General features: G+C 35.6%; 1 protein-coding gene across 1 annotated transcript in view; it reads left to right on the top strand.

Annotated features, from left to right (window-relative positions):
• Positions 1-24,630, top strand: part of RNGTT (RNA guanylyltransferase and 5'-phosphatase) — a 313,058-nt gene that overhangs the window by 177,447 nt on the left and 110,981 nt on the right. The window contains exon 13 of the mRNA XM_002922658.4: positions 9,801-9,901. Within this exon, the coding sequence (XP_002922704.1) occupies positions 9,801-9,901 (101 nt within the window). The remainder of the gene's footprint in view (positions 1-9,800; positions 9,902-24,630) is intronic.

Below are 24,630 nucleotides of genomic sequence, written 5' to 3'. Positions count from 1 at the left end.
TTTTCCAACCTGAATAAACCAAGAAACTATATCAATTCACTTATAATTTTACTCTCAAATTACAACTTCAATTTCCATAAGTAACAATAAAACTTTATAAATAAATAAGAAATGTCAGCAAGGTTTTGCGAACTGGGAAGTCTCCATTTTCTTTCCCGTCTTTCCATGATACCTCTCCCTACTGTCTCTACCAAGTTTGTGACTTTCCAGAAGTGGAATACGAAATGATTGCCTTGACATAGTTTTATTGAGAGAATAGTTCTTCCCCCCACTTTACATCAACTAGAACAGCATAGAGTAGTGAGCCAACTTAGTTTCAGAAAACTTGAACTAACTTCTCAATTCGGATTTGTTCCTGGTCCCAGTGCTTAGAATTTTCTTGTAAACTGATTGTTTTTCAAAATTCAATTTATGCATTTTTCTCATTCAGGAAAACTTCCTTTACCCCGTCCCTCTGATTTTGATGTCTTTGTTGTACTTGCTTAGCAACTCTTCTTTATGTTTTTTTTTTTTTTAAGCACCTCTGTAATCTCTTGCAGATTAGATTAAAAGCCTCACTGTAGTTGAGCTCACTTTGTATCTTCTCCAGCTAGTATGGTACTGGGCACATACTAGGTACTTAGTGTTGAATGAATGACTTTTCTTCCATGCAGTGTATTTATATGTCTTGATTTTGCACTATAGATATTTGCTATTTGCTTCTCTGTGAAATATGGACAAAGGATCTAACCAAGCCACTAAGTCTGGAGTTGTTTTACTCTTTTATCCAGTACCATTATCAATTAGGATTTCTTCCGTTTTCCTTTAAATGAAATGCTAGAAAAATAAAATAAAACTAATATTATGGTAAGGCCAGGGATCTGTCTTAGCTTCTGGGTGTGATCCTTGTGAAGAAGGCATTCTGTCTCAGGTTTCAGTGTAGGGCGTAGATGGAATATGGTAACATAACTGCTCACATTTTACTAGTGGCAATCATCGACGAGCATAGGGCTACAAAGTAGGAGATAGCTCTGGTTTAGATACCATGTTTAAGGCAAGCAAAATACTATTACTGCATTTTTACAAGGGAAATAGATAATGCCCTACTTTGAACTTGCTTAAAATCATGAAGTTAGTAGAGGTAAAAAGGAACGAAATATATTGTCCCCTTTGCTATTATTACTATTGGCTTCTTGTACATTAGAGTTTCTCAACTTTGGTACCATTGACATTTTGGGCTGGGTGATTCTTTGCTGTCGGCAGCTGCCATGTATGTTTTAAGTTTAGCAACATCTCTGGTTTCTACCCACTAGATGGCAGCATTACTCCCTCCCCCTCCTTAGTGTGACAACCAAAAATGCAGGCATTGCCTTATATCTGGGGAGTGGGGGGTGGGGGGGGGCTGGGGACTGGGTAAAATCTCCCCTATTGAGAACCACTGCTTTATCCAACAAATATATCACTTATGCCTCCATTTGATTTTCTAAGTTTTAGAGACTTCTCTATGGTACATGGCCATCTTTTATCTCTAAGCTAGATTCTGTTCCCATTTGGTAAATACTTTCTCAAACATCTTACTCTGTTGTCTGAATTTGCATTAATTACCTTTTTTCCTTAGGAGGATAATGGATAACTCAGGTTATTAGTGATTGCTTTCAGACATAATCTATCCCCAATTTTTTACTCAACATCTTACCTGGTAAAACCAGATTTATTTCTGTAGAACTAAGTATTATATGTATCAGTTAAATATAGCTTTGATAATTATTTTTATTTGGATACATGCTGGTGAATTTAATGAAATTAAAATGCATTCCTCCCTAATTAACCCTGAAAATTGTAGCTTGAAAGGATGTTTTTGTATCCATGTTTATAGTTCAGCAAGATTCAGTATTTTAAGTGTGATAACTCATAAATATTTAATTTTGTAAATTTTTAAAAATGATTTTAGTTTTGCAAGGGGGAGAGAGAGAGAGAAGGAGAGAGAAAACAAGTGGGGGGAGGGGCAGAGGGAGAAGCAGACTCCCCACTGAGCAGGGAGCCTGATGGGGGACTTGATCCCAGGACCCAGGTGGGATCCTGACGTGAGCTAAAGGCAGACGCTTAACTGACTGAGCCACCTAGGCACCCATAAATATCTAATTTTAAAAGGCTAAGTCCCTGTATTATATAGTATCTTTGCCTTTATTATTTTGGGGATCATGAAAAAAGGATTTTTTTGGGAGTGATTGATATGCATCGTCTTTCATAAATATTGCTAACCTAAATCATTTCATAATCTAAATTAGTCTATTTAAAAAATATAGTCAAGGGGCACCTGGGTGGCACAGCGGTTAAGCGTCTGCCTTCAGCTCAGGGCGTGATCCCGGCGTTATGGGATCGAGCCCCACATCAGGCTCCTCTGCTATGAGCCTGCTTCTTCCTCTCCCACTCCCCCTGCTTGTGTTCCCTCTCGCTGGCTGTCTCTATCTCTGTCGAATAAATAAATAAAATCTTTTAAAAAAAATAAAATAAAAAATAAAAAAAATAGTCAAATGTACCAGACTAATACTTTATAATAAATTTTAAAATTTCGCATTTCATTATTTTTATTAAGTATTTATTGAGCATTTTACTAGATGTTTCGTAGGCACATAATTAGACATGATTTTTGCTAGAGTAGAATTTACATTCTAATAAGTATTTAAATACATTTTACTCATGGAATCTATGTCATTGTAGAATTTACATTCAGTAATTGAGAACTATTGTATCTTAAAATATGATTTTCTAAAATTTATTATCATGAATTTCATTAATTTTCATAAAGGTGCTTTGAAATTCCCAATAATATCAAGTCTAGTATTTCACGTTAATAAGTGTTTTGGTGTGCAATGAGATGAGGAATGACTTAAGTTTCTGAATTATTGCTGTGAAAAAACAGAATTAGTACATGCTGTTTTCTCATTAGATTCAAGATTGAGTCTTGATTTCCAGAGAGAAAAATGTGAAGGATATTTAATATTTATTACACAAGTAATATTATAGATTAAAATTCTTTTCAGAATTTGTCATTAGCTACCTGTTATGAAATATTTCAAAACTGTACATCATTAAACTTTTCTATATTTAATAACTTAGATTGGTATTGGTTTCTAAGTGGTCCCATTTTTCATAGTCACAAATAAATAGGGAACAGAAGTAAATGATGGTTTGCCTTTAAGGATGACATTCTCTTGGCAGAGGTCGTGAATGGGGTCGAGGTGGGGTGCTGACTTTCCTTTCTTCCCTTACCCTTTTTACCCCTCAGTAGCATAGTGAACTACTCTCACTAAAAGGCCTATGACATTTCTGTCGGGTATGCTTTATTAGAAAAAAGACTAAATTTTATCAGATTTTATTCATTAATGGATTGAAAACTGGAAAATTTTGCAGTTTTAGCTTTTAAAAAAATTGATATTCAGGAAGTTTAAAGAGATTTATTTGTGATCATCCTGAAGGATATATGTTAACTAAATGAATCTTTCACGGCAAATAAATGGATGAAATTTCCACTGAAATACTATATATTTGATTTTATATTCATTCACGTTTAAACATAAGACTTGGGGGGAAATAGCGTGTATTCTTAAATTTGCTACAGATAAAATATCTTTTCTAGCAACGCCAATGGTTTGTCTTTGTAAGCAAAATTTAAGTTATACTAAATTTGTCATGTGGATTTCTGTTTGAAATAAGTAATCCTGTGACTTAAGTTTTTTGCAGTTTTTCTCAGATTTATAAAAGTGTGTTAGAATGCAATTTGACTTTTATATTTAAGAGAAATAGTAGTAGTAGAGAACTCTTAGCAGTTTTTCCTTCCCAATAAGTATCTTTCTCATAATGTGGCTCCACTCCCTACGATGCCCTTGCTGAATGGACAGACTTGCCTCTCCTTCAGTAGAGCCTATATTTTTCTACTCTTGTCTTTTACTCATGTTTACCTCATGCTCAGATCTGAGTAAGTGGATATTACCCATTTGTCAAGGCTTACAATGATCATTCCTTTATAATCAGTTCTTAATTCACTCAAGTAAAATATTTTCTCTTTTTACTGTGTTCCCAGAATACATTTAAGACTTTATTTATTTATTTATTTATTTATTTATTTATTTATTCGACAGAGATAGAGACAGCCAGCGAGAGAGGGAACACAAGCAGGGGGAGTGGGAGAGGAAGAAGCAGGCTCAGCAGAAGAGCCTGATGTGGGGCTCGATCCCATAATGCCGGGATCACGCCCTGAGCCGAAGGCAGACGCTTAACACCGCTGTGCCACCCAGGCGCCCCTAAATTCATATCTTTTAATAGTTACTCTGAATGTAAATGGGCTAAATGCTCCAACCAAAAGCCACAGGGTAGCAGATTGGATAAAAAAGCCAGAACCATCCATGTGCTGTCTACAAGAGACTCACTTTAGACCTAAAGACACCTCCAGACTGAAACTGAGGGGTTGGAGAACCATTTGCCACACTAATGGACCTTAAAAGAGAGCTGGGATAGCAATCCTCATATCAGACAAACTAGATTTTAAACCAAAGACTGTAATAAGAGGTATAGAGGGATACTATATAATACTTAAAGGGTCTATCGAACAAGAAGATCTAACAATTGTGAATATCTATGCCCCCAATGCGGGAGCAGCCAATTATATAAACCAATTAAGAACCAAAGTAAAGAAACATATTGATAATAATACATTAATAGTAGGGGACTTTAACACCCCTCTCACTGCAATGGACAGATCATCTAAGCAGAAGATCAACAAGGAAATAAGGGTTTAAATGGTACTCTGGACCAGATGGACTTCACAGATATATTCAAAACATTCCACCCAAAAGCAACAGAATACACATTAGTGCACATGGAACATTCTCCAGAGTAGATCACATCCTGGGTCACAAATCCAGTCTCAACTGGTACCAAAAGATTGGGATCATTCCCTATATATTTTCAGACCACCATGCTTTGAAACTGGAACTCAATCACAAGAAGAAATTTGGAAGGAACTCAAACACTTGGAGTAGCCTACTAAAGAATGCATAGGTCAACCAGGAAATTAAAGAAATTAAAGAAGAATTTAAAAAATTCATGGAAACCAATGAAAATGAAAACACATCAGTTCCAAACCTCTGGGATATAGCAAAGGCTATCCTAAGAGGGAAGTACATAGCAATAAAGGCTATCCTAAGAGGGAAGTACATAGCAATAAAGCCTCTCTCAAAAAATTAGGAAAATCCCAAATACACAGCTAACCTTACACCTAAAGGACCTGGAGAAAGAACACCAAATAAAGCCTAAACCAAGCAGGAGAAGAAAAATAATAAAGATTAGAGCAGAAATCAATGAAATAGAAACCAAAAGAAGAGTAGAACAGATCAATGAAACTAGGAGCTTGTTCTTTGGAAGAATTAATAAGATTAATAAACTTCTGGCCAGACTTATCCAAAAGAAAAGAGAAAGGACCCAAATTAATAAAATAATGAATGAAAAAGGAGAGATCACAACCAACACCGAAGAAATACAAGCAATTATAAGAACATATTATGAGCAACTGTATTCCAACAAATTAGGCAATCTGGAAGAAATGGATGCATGCCTACAGATGTATAAACTACCAAAACTGAACTAGGAAGAAACAGAAAACCTGAACAGACCCATAACCAGTAAGGACATTGAAGCAGCAATCAAAAATCTCCCCAAAACCAAGAGCCCAGGGCCAGATCCCTTCACAAGGGAATTCTGCCAAACATTTAAAGAACAGTTAATATCTATTCATCTGAAGCTGTTTCAAAAAATGGGAATGGAAGGAAAACTTCCAAACTCTTTCTATGAGACCAGCATTACCTTGATCCCAAAACCACACAAAGACGCCACCAAAAAGGAGAATTACAGACCAATATCCTTGATGAATATAGATGCAAAAATTCTCACTAAACTACTAGCCAGTAGGATCCAACAGTACATTAAAAGGATTATTCACCATGACCAAGTGGGATTTATTCCTGAGCTGCAAGGGTAGTTCAACATTCGCAAATCAATCATTGTGCTAGAGCACATTATAAAAGAAAAGAACCATATGATTCTCTCAATACATGCAGAAAAAGTATTCTACAAAGTACAACATCCTTTTCTGATTAAACTCCTCAAAATATAGGGATAGAAGGAACATACCTCAATATCATAAAAGCCATCTTTGAAAAGCCCACAGCGAATATCATTCTCAATGGGGAAAAACTGAGAGCTTTTCCCTTAAGGTCAGAAACACAGCAGGGATGTCCACACCTCTGTTGTTAAACATAGTACTAGAAGTTTTAGCCTCTGCAGTCAGACAACACAAAGGAATAAAAGGCATCTGAATCGACAAAGAAGATGTCAAACTCTCACTCTTTGCAGATGACGTGATGCTCTATGAAGAAAACCCAAAGGACTCCACCCCAAAATTGCTAGAACTCACATAGCAATTCAGCAGCATGGCAGGATACAGAATCAATGCACAGAAATCACTTGCATTTCCATATACTAACAATGTGACTGAAGAAAGAGAAATTAAGAAATCAGTCCCATTTGCAATTGTACCAAAAACCACAAGATACCTAGGAATAAACCTAACCAAAGAGGTAAAGGATCTGTATTCTAGAAACTACAGAACACTCATGAAAGAAATGGAGGAAGACACAAAGAAATGGAAAAACGTTCCATGCTCATGGATTGAGAGAATAAACATTGTTAAAATGGCCATGCTACCTAGAGCAATCTATACATTCAATGCAATCCCTATCAAAATACCATCAACATTTTTCACAGAGCTGGACCAAACAATCCTAAAATTTGTATGGAACCAGAAAAGACCCTGAATAGCCAGGGGAATGTTGAAAAAGAAAACCAAAGCTGGGGGCATCACAGTGCCTGACTTCAAGCTGTATTACAAAACTGTAATCATCAAGACAGCATGGTACTGGCACAAAAACAGACACATACTATGATGAACGGAACAGAGAGCCCAGAAATGGATCCTCAACTCTGTGATCAATTAATCTTCAACAAAGCAGGAAAGAATATCCAATGGAGAAAAGATAGTCTCTTCAATAAATGGTGCTGGGAAATTGGACAGCCACCTGCAGAAGAATGAAACTGGACCATTCTCTTACACCATAGACAAATGGATCATCATAATGGGTGAAAGACCTAAATGTAACACTGGAATCCATCAAAATCCTAGAGGAGAGCACAGGCGGTAACATCTTCGACCTTGGCTGCAGCAACTTCTTGCAAGATACATCTCTACAGGCAAGAGAAACAAAAGCAAAAATGAACTATTGGGAGTTCATCAGGATAATAAGCTTTTGCACAGCAAAAGAAACAGCAGAACTAAAAGGCAACCTATGGAATGGGAGAAGATTTTTGCAAATGACATAACAGATAAAGGGCTGGTACTCAGGATCTATAAAGAACTTAACAAAATTCAATATCCAAAAAACAAATAATCCAGTTAAGAAATGGGCGGAAGCCATAAATAGACACTTCTCCAAAGAAGACATACAAATGGCCAACAGGAAAAAATTCTCTGTATCACTTGCCATCAGGGAGATACAAATGAAAACCACAATGAGATACCACCTTATACCAGTTAGAATGGCTAAAATTAACAAGACAGGGAAGAACAAATGTTGGCAAGCATGTGGAGAAAGGGGAACCCTCTTACACTTTTGATGGGAATGCAAGCTGATACAGCCACTCCGGAAAACAGTATGGAGGTTTCTCAGGAAGTTAAAAATAGAGCTACCCTATGACCTAGCAGTTGCACTACTGGGTATTTACCCCAAAGATATACAGTTGTAGTGAAAAGAAGGGGCACATGTACCCCAATGTTCATTGCAGCAGTGTCCACAATAGCCAAACTGTGGAAGGAGTTGAGATGTCCTTCAACAGATGACTGGATAAAGAAGATGTGGTTCATATATACAATGGAATTTTTCCATTGGAAAGGATGAATACCTACCATTTACATTGATGTGGATGGAATTGGAAGGTATTATGCTAAGTGAAATAAGTAAAGCAGAGAAAGAAGATTATCATATGGTTTCACTCATATGTGGAATATAAGGAATAGTGCAGAGGACCATAGAGATAGGGAGGGAAAACTGGGAAGAAGTCTGAGAGGGATACAAACCATGAGAGACTCTTGACTCTTGACTCTGGGAAACAAACTGAGAGTTGGGGAATAGGGAGGTGGGTGGAAGGATGGGGTAACTGGGTGATGGGCATGAAGGAAGGCACATGATGTGATGAGCACTGGGTATGATACGCAACTAATGAATCATTGAACATTACATCAAAAACTAATGATGTATTATATGTTGGCTAATTGAATTTACATAAAAAATGAAAGAAAAAAGAAAAAGCTCTTCTGTCATTAGAGAAATGCAAATTAAAATTATGAGATACACTTTCGAATTAAAACGACCAACAATACCTAGTCCTGGAGTGGATATGGATATGGAGGAAATTGCCCTCTTGTATGTTACTGGTGGGAATGGAAAATGTTATAGCCACTTTTTAAAACAATTTGACAGTTTCTTTTAATGTTAAGTATATATTTACTATGTGACCTAGCCATTCTACTCCTAGTTATTTTCCCAAGTTAGGAAAACGTGTCTACACAAATGTTCACAGCAACATCATTCATGATAGCCTAAACCTGGGAGCAACCCAAATATGCTTTAGCCTGTAAATGCATAAACAATTTGTGGCATATATATAAAATGGAATCCCATTCAGTAATAAAAAGGAACAAAGTGTTGATATATGCACCAGCACTGATAAATCACAAAACCTATGTTAAGAATTTCTTATGAATTCTAGAAAAGGTACAACTATAGTGATAGCAAGAAAGTCTCTGTTGCCAGAGAGTTGGAAGGAATTGAGTGCAGATGTCAGGAGGAAACTTTCTGGGGTGATTGAGTACTATATATCATGATATTGGTTGTGGTTACATGAGTGTATCCATGTGTTAAAATTCACTCATTAGGGGCGCCTGGGTGGCTCAGTTGGGTAAGCGACTACCTTTGGTTCAGGTCATGATCCCGGAGTCCCAGGGTGGATGGAGCCCCATGTTGGGCTCCCTGCTCAGCCGGGAGTCTGCTTCTCCCTCTTCCTCTGCCCCTCCCCCTGCTCCTACTTTCTCTCTCTCAAATAAATAAAAAAAAATTCACTTATTAATTTTATTTATTGTGAATTATCCCACAATAAAGTCGAACAAGAAAAAACAATTTTTAAAAAATGATCAAACTTCCTTTAAGTCACAGAAAGATTGGAGAGAATAACAGGTTTCATTCTTTTTCTGGACTTTCACAAACAAGGGTCTGCATGCTTTGGCAGAAAAAGGCCATCACCAAGCAGGTAGGTATCTAGCTTTGTTCATCAGTTGAAGATAAAACTTAAATTCAGAAAAGAAGTAGTAATTTTGCTTAAAATAAAAATAAAATTTCACTTAAATTAAGAGTCCCAAATTTCCAATTATAAAATAAATAAGTCACAGTGATGAGAAGTACAGCATAGGGACTATAGTCAGTAATATTGTAGTAACTTTGTGTGGTGACAGATGGTAATTGCACTTTTCGTGGTGAGGAGTGTGTATGTAGAATATGTAAAATTGTCAAACTTTTATGTTGTACACCTGACATTAACATAACATTGTGTATCAACTATACTTCAGTTTAAAAAAGTACAAAGCATACTATAAAAAGTAATTAATATATTTAATTTTTTAGCTTATTAACCACTGTCATTTTAATTCATTTTAGAAATATAAACCTGGTCGATGTGATGATATTTTGAAATGGAAGCCTCCCAGTCTGAATTCTGTGGATTTCCGCCTAAAGATAACAAGAATGGGAGGAGAAGGGTGAGATGCACTTTTGCCGCTATTTTTCCATGAAGTAATGCTGTTTGTATAAGGCTTCACTGTTACTGGATACTTTACATATACTTTACCCCCGCAGAAGTAAAATACTTTATTTTACAATATACGTACATACCTATACATCTTACTTTTAGCTGTTAGAGCTACTAACATTTTGTATCCTTTTAACTTTACTAATTTTGGTCTTCAAAAGTATAGTTATTTCTAATATAAAAAATGAACTTTGTTAAATTGTAGAAGTGAAAATAGATTTTACTTGACAATTCCTCCCAATTGAACTATAAATATGAGGTATGATCATGGTTGTTACAAGTTAGCGTTTTGAAGTAAGCCTTTTTTACTTTGAAAGATACTACTTCAGGCTTGTATTTGCATAGCAAGAACATTTCTCCATAGTTTAATTGTTGACTTTCAGCAAGATTTTTCATAATGTTCATTGTTTTTTCATTTACTGGTCCATCTTCCGTATATGACTTTATTGGTTGCTATTTTAGAATAAAAAATGCTTTAGCCTAAATATTTTCATTGTTTTTCCATAACCTTGTTTTAGTTCACCTTGTTCCACAAATTTTTAAGACCTTTTATGTAAGTAAATATGTAAAACCAAAATAAGATATGTTTAATCAAGGAACTCACAAAGAGAAAGTAAATAACACTGACTGAGAGAGTAAAAGTTTACTAGTACATGCTATGAAATCCTTTTTATTTGCCAATGGTAAACTACAGATTTGTTTTTTATAGCTAATGGAACGCATGCTATGTGATCAATGATATGAATCCAGACTCCAGAAGGTAGTTTCTTAAGAGGCTGTGCATTTTTAGATAAATGATACTGTGTAGTGTGGTGAATCCTAAGTAAAAAAGGGAGTGTCAATTTTCACAAAATAGAGTATTTAATATCTTATATCCTTAAATAAGAGTTTCTGACTTAGTAGTGAAGTATGGTTTAGTTGGAACAATTATCTGGGGCCCCAAATACTGTTGCTTAGGTATTTCACTCCTTATTGGTCTGAGTTCATCCAAGGATAGATAGATATATTTTTGAGTATTTATAGGATTGTATGGAATATACAATCCTATACAATATTTTTTTCCATCAAGTAATATTAAAGATTAGATAAATAGCATTGGCAACCCACAATATCTGTACACCAGATTCTTTGTGAGAAAGAATAATCTTGAGTTTACTTCCTATCAGTACTTTTCCAAAAATATTATTTTTCTTATTTAGTTTTTGGATAACTATTGATATTAATGTCAATACCAATTAATAGTTTGTTATTAAGCACCAACAAATACTTTATATTAATATGCTATTAATTCTTAATATTAATCAGTTTTTCAAACTGCCCCTGACTACGTATATAAAATCTTGGTAAGTGTTGATAAATATTAAATTCAAGATCATTCTTCCTAACAAAGTATCTGGTATGCAGATATTCTGAGTTGCCAGTTCACTGTGGAACCTACACATAGGTAGTTAATGCAAGCCGAACACGGGCTTGATATGTTCTCTGGAAGTGCCTTTTAGAAGACTGCCTCACTTCTAAAACAGTGGAGGCTGAGGAATTAATTCTGATAGTCTGCCTGCATCTTTTCCTTTCTTTCCTTAAAAAACATAGATGAATATGGTTCTTTGGAAATATGATTCCGAAGATGAAATAAAAATTTTTAAATCACTTCTTTACTTAATCTTCTATTTTATCTAATAATGCTATATTTATAATACTTCTTTAAGCAGTGTAAACCCTTATGTGTGTGTTTATTTAAATTCAGTTAATTAACATACAGTGTATTATTAGTTTCAGAGGTAGAGTTCAGTGATTCATCAGTCTTATATAGCACCCAGTGCTCATTACATCAAGTGGCCTTCTTAATGTCCATCACCCAGTTACCCCCTCCTCCCACCCACTTTCCCTCCAGAACCCTCAGTTTGTTTCCTATGATTAAGAGTCTTTTATGGTTTGTCTCCCTCTGTGATTTCATTTTGTTTTCTTTTTCCCTCCCTTCTCCTATGCTCTTCTGTTTTGTTCCTCAAATTCCACATATCAGTGAGATCATATGATAATTGTCTTTCTCTGATTGACTTCTTTCGCTTAGCATAATACCCTCTAGTTCCATCTGTGTCATTGCAAATGGCAAGATTTCATTTTTTTGATGGCTGAGTAGTATTCCATGGTGTATATATATACACCACATCTTCTTTATATATTCATCTGTTGATGGACATCTGGGCTCTTTCCAAACAATAGTTTGGCTGTTGTGGACATTGCTGCTATAAATATTGGGGTGCAGGTCCCACTTTGAATCACTACATTTGTGTCTTTGGGGTAAATACCTAGTAGTGCAGTTGCTGGGTCATAGGGCCTTGTGTGTGTTTTATTGATGTTTTGTTGGGTTTTGAAAAATTATTTTGTTTTGCTTTTTACACATCATAATTCTTAGCACTGAAAAGCTACATGAGGCTATATATAGAATGTCCATTTTCTAAGTAGCAAAAATGATAATATTAATTTTTTTCTTGGCAGTTGTCTGCTGCAGTTAAAGATAGCAAAATGTAATTCAGTTTAGTAGTTTGTCATCCCAGTTTTGCTTTCTTCTTAGTATGTTTGTAAGTATATTTTGTTCTTTTAAAATTTTACCTATTTTTAAAAGTCTTACAAAAAAGGAGGGAATTACTTTTAATTCTGGTACATCTTTAAAACACACCACAATGTTCCCTCTCTTGCTGGCTCTCTCTATCTCTGTCAAATAAATAAATAAAATCTTAAAAAAAACCCACAATGTCAGCTTTTAAAGTGATTTTATGATAGGAATGTGCAAGTTATATTTGTGTAGGTACGTTATTTATGTAACATGGATGTAGGTTTTCAAAAATAGGGTATTTAATATGAAATACAGTTGTAGTAACTATTACAAAGCGGGCATTATTCAGTTAGCCAGAGTAATGTGCTTTTTGAATGTAAAGAATGTTATGTATTATAGCAGTTTTCACTAAATAAATGAGCTTACATCTAATGTTATGTTAGATGCTGTATGTTAGAAGGCATTTTAAGAAATATGCCTATAATAGTTTGAAAGGAGAGTAGCCATGTCTCTAAATTGTAAGAATCAAAGCAGTGACCAGTGAAGTGGTACTAAGATTAAAATACCATGAGACAAGCTCATTTCTTTTCTTGATTGCATTTCTAAATATTTCTAAATCTAAAATCTAATCTAAAGCTTAGAATGGAGTGGAATGTCTTAAAAAGTATGATACAAGTACCAGTCCTTGAAAATGTCTACAGTTTTTTGTTTTGTTTTTTTTAGAAATCTTAGGCTTTCAAAGTATGATTCTTGTTGGATTAAAATTTAATACAAATAGAAAAATGTATTGTTAAATGCCCTGTCGATGGCAATTAAAACCTAAACTTTGCTTTTTTTGTTTTTTTAACTCCTTTTAGTATTATTTCTGAAGATTTGGGGTATATTAACTTTGATTTATCATAGCCTAAAATAACTTTTATATATCTTAGCTATTTACATTGTATCGAACTTCATAGACATGCAATAGAAAATTTTATCTGAGAGCTATGTGTTGTTTTAAAAATATTATGGGTTTATATTAACTTATCTGTAACTCAAAACTGTGGTCATTGTGTCAAAAGCTAGGATTACAAAGGTCTATTCTGGAAAGTGCAAACTCTTTTGCGTACAATGTCAGTGGCTTATAGTGAGTAGTATAAATTTATTATTTATATAGCATAGTAGCTTAGAGCTCAGATTCTAGAGTCAGATTGCCTGGGTTTAAATATCCTTATCACCTGTATGACCTTGAGCACATTCCTTTTTTCTGGGCCTTATATTCCTCATTCATAAAGTAGATATTGACCTCATAAGGCTTAAGACTTAAAAGGATTAAATGAGCCAATATATGTAAAATAGAACAGATGGCACATGGTAAATAAAGCATTTAAATGTTTGCTGTCATTTTTGTTTTAATTAAAATAGATTTAAAAGTCCATATTTCCTTTTGCAATTCTTTTGTTTGCTGAACTGTGTAAGTTCAGTTTTCTATGTGAATTATTTCCTGTTTGATTCCAATCCCTATTAATTTTTCCCTTTTAAAATGCATATATCTTCAGCTTATTTGTGTACCTAATCATAAATTGTTAAATACCTGGAGAGCAAGAACATAAAGTCACAAAACTTTTATTCGTAGGTTTTTTTTTTTTTTTTAACAAATGTCTTAAAATAACCTTGAGAATATGTATAGTGGTTAAGAACACAGGTCTAATGGTTAAGAACATAGGTTCTTGGCTCAGACTGCACAGAATCAACTCCTAGCTCCAGTCCTTTCTCACTGCTGTTACTTTCTTGCCAATCTTTCTAAGCTTCCTCATCTGTAAAATGCCCACAGTAATAGTTCTTATATCTTGGTGTGAAGATTTGCTTATACTGTATAAAATTGCAGGAGTTAGCAAAGTAAATGTGGGTTCTACCGTTATAGACTTTATAATTACGAGCTATTGAGTTAAAATGCAAAAATAATACTGCTTTTTGAGGTTTGGTAGGGATTAAATAAAATGATACATGTGAAGAATACAGCATAGAACCTAATAAATACTTATTTTTGTCATTTTGATGTTTATAGTTTTTAATTTAACCTCAGCAGACTGTGTGGTTATATCGTGGATTAAAAGGATGCCCTGTATAATCAAGGAGGGGGGAGTGTTCTGAAGGAAGAAGCTGCACTTTTCTGTGAAAAAATAAAGATGTTTGCTCTTTCTAATAAAAAAAATTCTAAAACAGTGAAGTTTAATTTTTCATCCATCACATTGTCAAATATTAGCAATGTCCTTTTTGATTGGGTTGATTGGGGCGTGAGCAAATAGGCACTCTCCTATTCTGCTTGATAAGAATGTAAATTGGTACAACTCTTCTGGTGGGCGATAAGGTAGCATATATCCTGAGGAAATATGCTTCAAATTTTGTGAAAGGAAAAGTCTTATTTGTCTTCTGCATAGTTGTATTTCTAGTACCTAGTGTTGTAACCCTATATAATAGACACTCAAGAAATACTAAATGGCGAGATATATATATATATATATATATATATATGTTTTATTTTATATGTGTATAAACAAAATACCAAAAGGTGTGTGTATAAGAATTATATTGAAGTATCACTTATAATAGGGAAATTGGAAATATGCAGTTTTTTGGTTTTTTTTTTTTAACCTGTATAAATCTTTTGAGATACCTATATCTTCATGTGTGTCTAGGAAAGTTGCTAATAACATTATAAATAGTGTCTTTTACAAATGGGTCTGGCCTGTTGAGATACAAGATTTTCTTAGAGGTTTGAAACTGAACTCAGACCTACTGTCCAACTTTGTTGTTTGATTTTATACTCACACATATTTATGTGATATCAATAGATATATCGGTTTGGGCATAGTAAAAAACAAAAACCACAGCAGTTATTTTAACAGAATTAATTTAATATGAAGAATTGTAATTAGTTTAAAGAACTGAAAAGGCAATGAAGTGTTGAAGAGATAGTAACTTCAGGAAGCACCTACCAAGCAAGGAACAAAGGAATGAGGATGAATTACTAAAATATAAAAGTTTGGAGGGGGCCCTGTGGAGCTCATTAGAAGGTTACTGCCAGCTGGTGGTGGTGTTGCCTCAAGATCTTGGCGGATAGATCTTATGGTCCTGAATTTTGACATCTGAGGAAGGGTACAGTACTGGCTAGGAGGTGCTGATTTTTCAGAGGAGGCCCAGTGAAGCTGGTCCTAGGACTGTGGGGAAAACTTTAGTGGAGCTAGGTGGTACTACTGAGATCAGTTGTCACCCCAGGGTTGAAAACTTGTGCAAACAGGAGAGAGTAAGTTCCTTCTTTCTTCTTTAGTCTTTTAGTACCCTCCCTTACCCACCAGGAGTTTAGAATAACAAACTGGAGCATAGAGAGTGAGTTTGAAGTCAAGTGACAATAGCTTAATATTAGCTCCATGCACTTCCTTAGTACTTATCCATTCAATTCTACACATACTTGAATTTCCATAGAACAGCAAAAATATTCTTTTACTTGAGATGCATATATTTTAAGTGTATAGACAAAGGTCTCAATCATTTACCCATTTCTAGGAGATAGTTGTGATATCTATCTCTGGGCAATGTTAATCACTCCTCATATTCAGTCACAGTTCCATACAAATACCTACTACTTAATGACTGAATTGTTAAGTTAGTCAACATCAGCAGTCCTGACAGCGGTCATGAGACCATAGCTAAAGCTTTCTTTCTGTCCATTTCATTTTTCCCTTGTTCTTAGATGATCCAGGCTTTTTACTTGGTGGGGTGACACAAAACCTTTATTCCGGATAGGTTTCATCCTCAGTGGTTTTACCTTTTTTTTCTTTTGCTTGTTTATGTAGTTTTCCATTAACTTATGCTATTGGACGTGAAGGTACTAAGAGGCAGAGGCACCTCAGAGAATACCCTATGTTCCAGAAGTAGTCCTTCCTAATGGTTTCTGTAGCAGCAATCCAACTTTTCTTTGGTAATAGAATTGCTCACTTTAGCCAGTAATCAGTCAATTAATCAATGTTCCTCTCTTCACTTGTTGGTTCAGTTACATGAGAAGTACAAAATGGTCAACTAGCAGTTTCAATTTCCAGTTCAATGGGACATTCTTGTGTTCCTTGATATAGAAGCATTCTTACTTGCAAACCAAAATTTCTACACCAGAGTTGCTGGGGTGGGAAACAAAAATTCTGTGATTAAATAGTTAGAAATCATATTGAGATGAGGATGGTTCTTTGACTCATGTATTTTGGCTAAGGGAGAAACTACACTGTATATTTGCATACAGATTTAAAACCATGTCCCAAATCCGGTGAGAACATCATCCTTAGGTCTTCTAACTGGTGTTGCAACTGAATTTTCACTTGACCATCTTACTGTTCTGTTAAGTCAGCTATTTCTAGGTGGGAGGTAGGAGCAGTAAATTTCAAGGCTATGAGCCTATTGCTCAACTTATTTTTGCTGTGAAGTAAGTTTTATGGTAACCTTTGTTAATGAATAAGACATCCTGTAAGTCCATGGAAGGTGATATTAGTAGAAGTGTTAAAGACAAAAACAAAATTTTTAAAAATCTGGAATACTTACATGATCTAGTAAGGATAAATTGCTTTATCTCTCCATGATGGAAGAAGTCAATGTAATCAGCCTACCATAATGGCCTAAAATATACTCTGTGGGTCAGTGGCTGGCTAATTCTCCTGGGGAATGATGCTGAATCAAGGACCTCATTGTAGTCTCAACTGTTGGCAAGTTGAGCACTTAGTGGTGGCTGTGGCCAGATCAGCTGTGGTGAGGAAAGAGCCCCTATAGCCTCTATACCTTCCACTATTGACATTTTTCACAAGGGCTCACTGAATAAACTCTAGGATGGTTGGGGAAATGAAAGAATTGACATTTAGAATGAGTCATTTGGGCCACCTGATTATTGAGAGCCTCCTTTGTGCTGAATACCTATTTCTTCGTAATCTCTGCCTCTTCTGAGAGGTCTCTACATACCTTCCCCACACTTCACTGTCTTCCCATATCCTTGACCAGTTTTCTGAACTGTCTATAGTCAGTGTAGATTTGTGCTTCTGGCCATCTCAGTCCAGACTGTAGTTTTCAAAGCTTGGTCCAGAGACCTGTGTGGGTGTGAACCAAGGCACCACCGCCACTCCCCACAGTAAAGCACCTGCACTTCACTCAGTGCTACCCAAGCCCTCTCTTTTGCCCTCTACCCAACCTGGGCAGGAGGATACAAGGCCACAGTTTCTGGGTGTTTATAGAGAGAGTAGGTTGATTTTATTTTACCTGCTTTTGAGTTAATGTTGGAAAACTAATCACAAGCAGTTTCTAAACCAAAAATAAAATGTTGTAAAAGGACAATAAACATTGGATCAGAATGGAACAACAAAAAGAGCCCAGCCCATTGGTAGAATTTCCCATCACTCATGTCTTTGGGCTGTTACCATGCAGCAGTCCATTTCCTTTGTTTTCCTAGGACATCATGGACTTTAAATTTTAAACTGTGTCTCAGTTTTTTCTTTTTTCCTTCATCTGGTAATAAGAAATTCTCCCTTGATGTCAGGTATGGATTGAAGAAAAGAAGGCAGTGTCTCAGTAAAGAAAGCCATACCTCTACCTGTATTTTCTGGACCTGCTCAAGCCCAATATCTTATGTAGCATTTCTCTCCTCTCCTCTCCTCTCCTCCCGTCCGCCCCCGCTCTCTTCCTCTCCCCTCCCCTCCCCTCCCTCCCCCCTCTTTTTAGAGAGGGAGAGAATCTTAAGCAGGCTTCATGCCCAGTGCAGAGCCTGACGTGGGGTTCAGTCCCACAACCCTGAGATCATGACCTGAGCCGAAAACAGGAGTCAGAGGCTTAACTGACTGAGCCACCCAGGGGCCTTTCTTACGTAGCATTTGTTTGTTTGTTAGTTTGATTATGTATTTATTTGAGAGGGAGAGAGAACGAGCAGGGAGGAGGGGCAGAGGGAGAGAGAGAAGCAGACCCCCTGCTGAGCAGGGAGCCCAAAGCGGGGCTTGACCCCAGGACCCAAAGATTATGACCTGAGCCAAAGGCAGACACTTAACCGACTGAGCCACCCAGGCACCCTTCTTATGTAGCATTTGTACTTACTGAATAGTTTGTTCCAACTGTCCCTATACTTCATGGCTTAGTATGTTAAATAGTACCCCTTTCATCATGGGCAATTTAAGTCATCATGTGGTTACTTGTTTCCCATGATTAGGCCTTCAGTATCTTTCAAGGTTCAATAACAAGCTGGGATCTATTTCTGAAAAGAATAGTGATCTTAAGGAAGTGGCATGGTTTTGCTCTAAAACCCTGAGGACTGGTATGATTCTCTTGTTGGGGCTCGCCCAAAGCTCTGGACAATGGATATACTGGGTTATAAGGTTCAAGTAATAGAACAGCTTATACTACAGCCTGGATTTGTTACAGAGCTTTCTTTTGCTCTGATTCCAACTTATAAATGCTTGTCAAGCATTGTGCCCATCCCCCCTCCCCCTTTTAGTAGTAAATGGTGTACATATAGCAATTTCTTGTTTACCTTGGAGAGGCTGACAGGTCTTAGGCCATTGGAGTCCTAGAAATCTTACTTCAGTAATGGGCCCCTTAATTTTTGTGTATTTTCTCCTTCATCTTTAAAAAATATATATATTTATTTACTTGAGATAGAGAGAAAAAAAAAAAAAACAAGTGGTGGGGAGGGGCAGAGGGAGAGGAAGAAGCAGACTCCCCCTTGGATCATGACCTGAGCTGAATGTAGATGCTTAACTGACGGAGCCACCGGACACCCCTTCTCTCTCATCTTCTGTCTCAACTTTATGCTTTCTCCTCCTCATTTTTAATAAGCATAAGTCCAAAGTCATCAGTGTTGTAGATCAGTGTTTTATTCTGTGTAATGTCAGAATGATCACTGTCTCTGAAAAAAATAAAGATAATAATCAGTGGTGGTAAGGATATAGAGAAATTGGAGCCCTCAAACATTGAGATTGTAAATTGGTGCAGCCAGTCTGGCAGTTCCTCAGAATGGTAAAGACAGACTTACCATATGACTGAGCAAGTCTACTCCCGGGTGTATTTTCAAGACAAATGAAAACCTATATCCACATAAAAATCTGTACATAAATCTTCTTACCAATATTATTCATAGTAGCCAAAGAGTAGAAACAATCCAAGTTATCAGTCAACTAAAAAATGGATAAATGTGCAAACAAAATAGCTCTTTTATTCATCAGATTTAGTATAGCGGATCCTCTTAAGCAAAGGGGCTCTGGATTTTACCATTTAGGTTTCAGTTTCGGCTCTACCACTCTTAGGTTATTTAATCTTTGTGTTGCTTGCGTTTCTACAGCTGTATAATGTAGATAATAGAAATGCCTATCTCTTGTGGAAATTTAATGAGAAAATACATTTAGTCCACTGCATGTCACGTAATAAATACTAAATTATTAAGAAAACATGACCACTGTCTCTGCAAATTATACTGTGGCAAAAAGCAGGAGAGTTGATGGCCGTGAATTATGTTGTTGGTTATGCCAGGCAAAGGCAAATATCTTCTGATAGTACCTCACTTAACATAGAGACAGAATATTTGCCATCTTGTAGTTGTGTAGTTGTGTGTAAGATTTCAGATTGGGTTGATTTGCTTCGTTAGAGATAGCACATCGGGAACAGCTGCAGCATTTTGTCACACCCTGATTGATTTATGGTCATTTGTAATCACTCAGTCTTCACAATCACCCACCTTCTGTATAGGCTAAACAGGTAGAATAAATGGATATATGATTGATATTTGTCACTCCAACATCTTTCTAAGTCTTGGATAGTGGCACTAATCTCTGCACCTGTCTTGGGGATATGGATGCATTATTACTTTTGCTTTACATCCGTGTGGGGAGTACAAGTTCTGCGGGCTTTCATTTGGTTTTTCCTAGTATAGTGATGCTTATGCCTTGAGTTAGAGAGCCAAGGTGGAAATTCTTCCAGCCAAATATTTCTCTTCCAATTATACTTCTAGGAACTGGAAAATAACCACAGGTTACATCTGTGGACATACCGTCCTGTTTAGACTTAAACTTCAGCCAGAAACCCATTTATCACCAGATCACCCTAAGCTGTCTCTCTAACTGACAGATCATGACGGCATTTTACGTCCCTGGTAATTAATGTCTGTTTAAAGTGCGTGTCTGAGTCCCTGACTGGTCTGAGTATTTCTTTTTTCCAGTGCATAATCACCCCAGCAAGCACTGCCAGTGTTTTGAAGAATAATTTGATGAAGATTTACAGTAAGGGTCAGCACATTTCTTTTTAATAAAAGGCTGGATAGTAAATATTTTTGGGTTTGCAGGCCATATAGTTTTTGTCCCAACTACTTAACTCTGCCGTTGTAGTGCAAAAGCAGTCAGACAGTATGTAAATGAATGAGTGTGGCTGTTTCCTATAAAACTTTATCTACAAAAACAGGTGCTAGGGTAGATATGGCCTGCGGGTTGTTGTTTGCCAAAGGTAGATTTATACTATACATACTTGAGGTAGTAGTGTTGCTAGGTCCTTCTTCAAGGGGACTTGTCCTCTCCCTTCTATTAAGGAGCTTAGGTCTTTAACCTGTTTAGGTTTGTGCATTTGAAGTTGAGAAATGTCAGCTTAATATGAAATCAGTAGAATTGACTATATGATTTCACTTTACCTCCTTTTGGAAATGTATGAAAATGTGCTCTTGCTCTGCTGACTAGAGTGTTTTTTTTTTTTTTTTTTTTTTTTTTTTTTGCTCAGGTTTATTTAAAAAATAGAATAATTAATTCTATTTTTCATGTTTATTTGAACTAGGGTTTTTATTTTTAAGAAGGAAATTAGAGTGGTAAAATATTAGAAGTGTTGAAAAAAATGTTCTTATATAAGAAAAGATTAAGTCAGCAAGAACATAGCTAATAAACTATATGGGGAAAAAGTCCTTTCTTTGCTGAGCAGAGTCTTTTTCTCTTGTTTTTTCCTTTTCTGCCTCTATTTTGGAATGAAATGCTTAACTTTTATTTATGTCATTAAAAATTATTTTAAATAAGTGAAATTAGAGATAAAAACACTAATATAGCCAATCTTATCATACTTAATGACTCAGCTATTTGGCATATATATATATTTTTTTGGTATGTAACAATGGCTATTTCCATCATCTAACAAATGGCCCATAGTAACTGCTTTAGTTACCTTATTTGAAATATTCTCATCACCTAACCTTTTTTTTTTTTTTTTAAAGACAAATGCTTCCTTGGATTTTAGTCCTTTAGGGGGTTTCTGTATTAAATTCTTGATTATGTTTTATTTCCAGTGTGGGCTGGGAGAGGAAAGGAGGAGCTACAGCTGATTTTTCAGTTCCTCTGCTTGGCTTTCTATAGCAGGTATTACTAATTCCTGTTAACTCTTTCAATTCATCCTCCCTACTTCACAGAAAATCTTTGCCAGTCCATTGGCCAAAAATAAATATAGTCAAAGTGCCTGTGAGTAACTAGTAGGAGAAAAGGAGCATGTGGTTTCAAAACATCTGCATATGATCTCTCTGGAGTCATATTACGTCCTTTCACTTATTAATTTAAAAGAGAAATTGGTATCATCTTTGTTTCATCATTTGGTTCTTTGGAGTTTAATTTTTGTATTTATTCATTTTAAATTATTTTTTACAATGAGAATCTTTTGCTTGTGCCTTTTGCTCTAATCTAATGTACTTTTTCCTTAATTGCAATTTTTCTCTGAGTTAGCTTTTATGTCATGAGAAGATGGTCACTTGGTAGATACCTCTGGGGAATATTGTATAGATTAAATACTAGTTAAATTCCTACTTTGAATCAGTCACATTCAGGGTGTGGGGGAGAATTTGGGCAAGTTAATGAACATAGTATTTGACTGTAGACTCTGGAGGAGTGAGATGGAGAGGACTACAAACACATTTTGAAATCCCTTCTTAGTAGATTTGTTTTTCGCAATGTAATGGATGTAGAAATGTAAAACTTTTTGAAGTGTTAGGGATTGAAGAAATGAGTACTCATTTTAGGAGTCAGGGTTCTCAATGAGCAAAGAAGACCAAAATATGGAATAGAAGAAGGCAGTGAAGAATCCTGCGGGATGGATTAGAATTTTAAAAATAATCGAATATGTATATATGTGCACACACACATACAAATATATAAGCATATATAAATGTATATTTGTGTATGTATGTATGTATGTGGGTGGTACACACAAGTAAACATTTATTCTAGCTCTGTCCACTGACGAAACCTAGAAGCAGATGCTTCAGTTATAACGAGTTTATCTAGCATGAAGATGCTGCTTTCTAATAACTATTTTCCACTACAGAGAAACCAGATATCCTCACAGAAATGGCTTATTCTAGGGCTAGGCAGAGAAGTTGAAGGATGACCCTAGAACATCTTCTTATGCCAGAAGGTAAGAAAGTGGTCAAAAAGATGAAAAGGAAAGTTGGGGGCATGTTGAAAGGGTACAGGAGCTAACTAAAAGTAACTCCCATTGGCCAAATCTAGGACAGTGTGAGTACCAAAACAATGAAGGGCAGTAATGAATTATAGACCTTGCTAAAAATAGGAATACACGAGCCCATACTGATAGTAAATGAGGAGAAAAGGTAGTCTTGCTTAGAGTAGAATGCTCATGGGTAAATGTGGAAGGAATCTTGGAAGTGGAAAGCCTTTTGCCACCATCACAGTGAAGATTGGCTCAAGCAGTATAATGAATGGATGCTAAGCCCAGGAGAGAAATTTTTATGAGAAGCAGGATATTTTTATGGTTGTGAAATGTCTTTCTATGGATTGCTTCTAACTTACAAGGGGGAAGAATAGTAATTATTCAGGTGAGAAATTGGATAACCCCCTGACTGCTTATCAAAATTAACGTTAGCAGTGAGGGGAAAATGGGCACCATGTGTTTCATTTATCTGGTATTCTGACTGTGGATATATACCTTGAGTCTAACCATGAGGAAACATTAAACAGATGCCAAATGTAGAACATTCTGTGTTTTTAATAAAAGGGCTTATATTATTTCAATATGTCAGTGTTAGAAAAGGTAAAGCCTGAGGAATGTATGCATGAACTGTTGCATATGATTTCAGGAGATCAGGTACTACCTGGAGCAATATTCACCTTGCAGCAAAGTCTATCTCTGAACAGCTTGCCTCCTGTACCTCTTTGCTAACCCTTTCCTTGTTGAATATTCATTCATTTGTTCTTTCCTACTTCCTGGGCACTGGAGTATATTCAGTGAGTATTTTCTAAATTGAATTTCTGAATTACAGTTATCACAACACTGTTATAAAATTAATTTTGGTAATTTTCTATCAAACAGGCTTTTACTTATTATGGAACAATTCACAAACACTTCTACCAAACATGAATCACTTAAGAGCTTTTTATTTTCCTCTTCTTTATGAGGAGGGAACATCTTTACCTTTTTAAAAGCTGCAGTATAGTGGAAAAAAACTATCAAGTGAGTAAGAACATTCTGGCATAACTGAATTTGAGGTATAATAAGGAAAAGTAGATTTGAAATCCATTTAAAAATAGTTTTTAAATCTTTTAAATCACGTAAATAATCGTGTCTGACGTATGGCATACTGGAACTTAACAAAGTACAAATGCTTATATGACAGATGGAGATGCCTAAGGCTATTACTTAAACTTGTAAAGATAAGTAAAAGTTGCTTTTTGGAGTCTGAGGTTGGAAAATTTCAGAGTTTAGGATTAATTTGTGAAAGGCATAGCTTTGTGATTGGCCTGTCAAAGTTTAAATATTGTCAAAATCCTATGGTATAATTTCAAAAAGGAACAACTTATCTTTTTAACCAGCCACATTTTGTTGCCTTTTGTTTTTATCCTATTTTCACTGAATTTTAATTAGAAATCTAGTTTGTAAAATCTTGACTTAATTTTTTATTTTGTTAACCTTGCCTTTGGTATCTTGTGTTGACTTTTCTAGATATTCCTTGGATATACTGACAACAATATTTCACTATTTGAGGAATGTAACATTTTCATTGTATTTATTAAATTGAGTTTTTAAAAACTGAATCCATGAATTCCTTTACTCCTTTTACTAGTTCTGCTCTGTATAAGAGCTGTTTTGAAGCC

This window comes from Ailuropoda melanoleuca, chromosome 10 (assembly GCF_002007445.2).
Source record: "Ailuropoda melanoleuca isolate Jingjing chromosome 10, ASM200744v2, whole genome shotgun sequence".
Lineage (NCBI taxonomy): Eukaryota > Metazoa > Chordata > Mammalia > Carnivora > Ursidae > Ailuropoda > Ailuropoda melanoleuca.
This window is presented reverse-complemented; position numbering and strand designations above follow the sequence as displayed.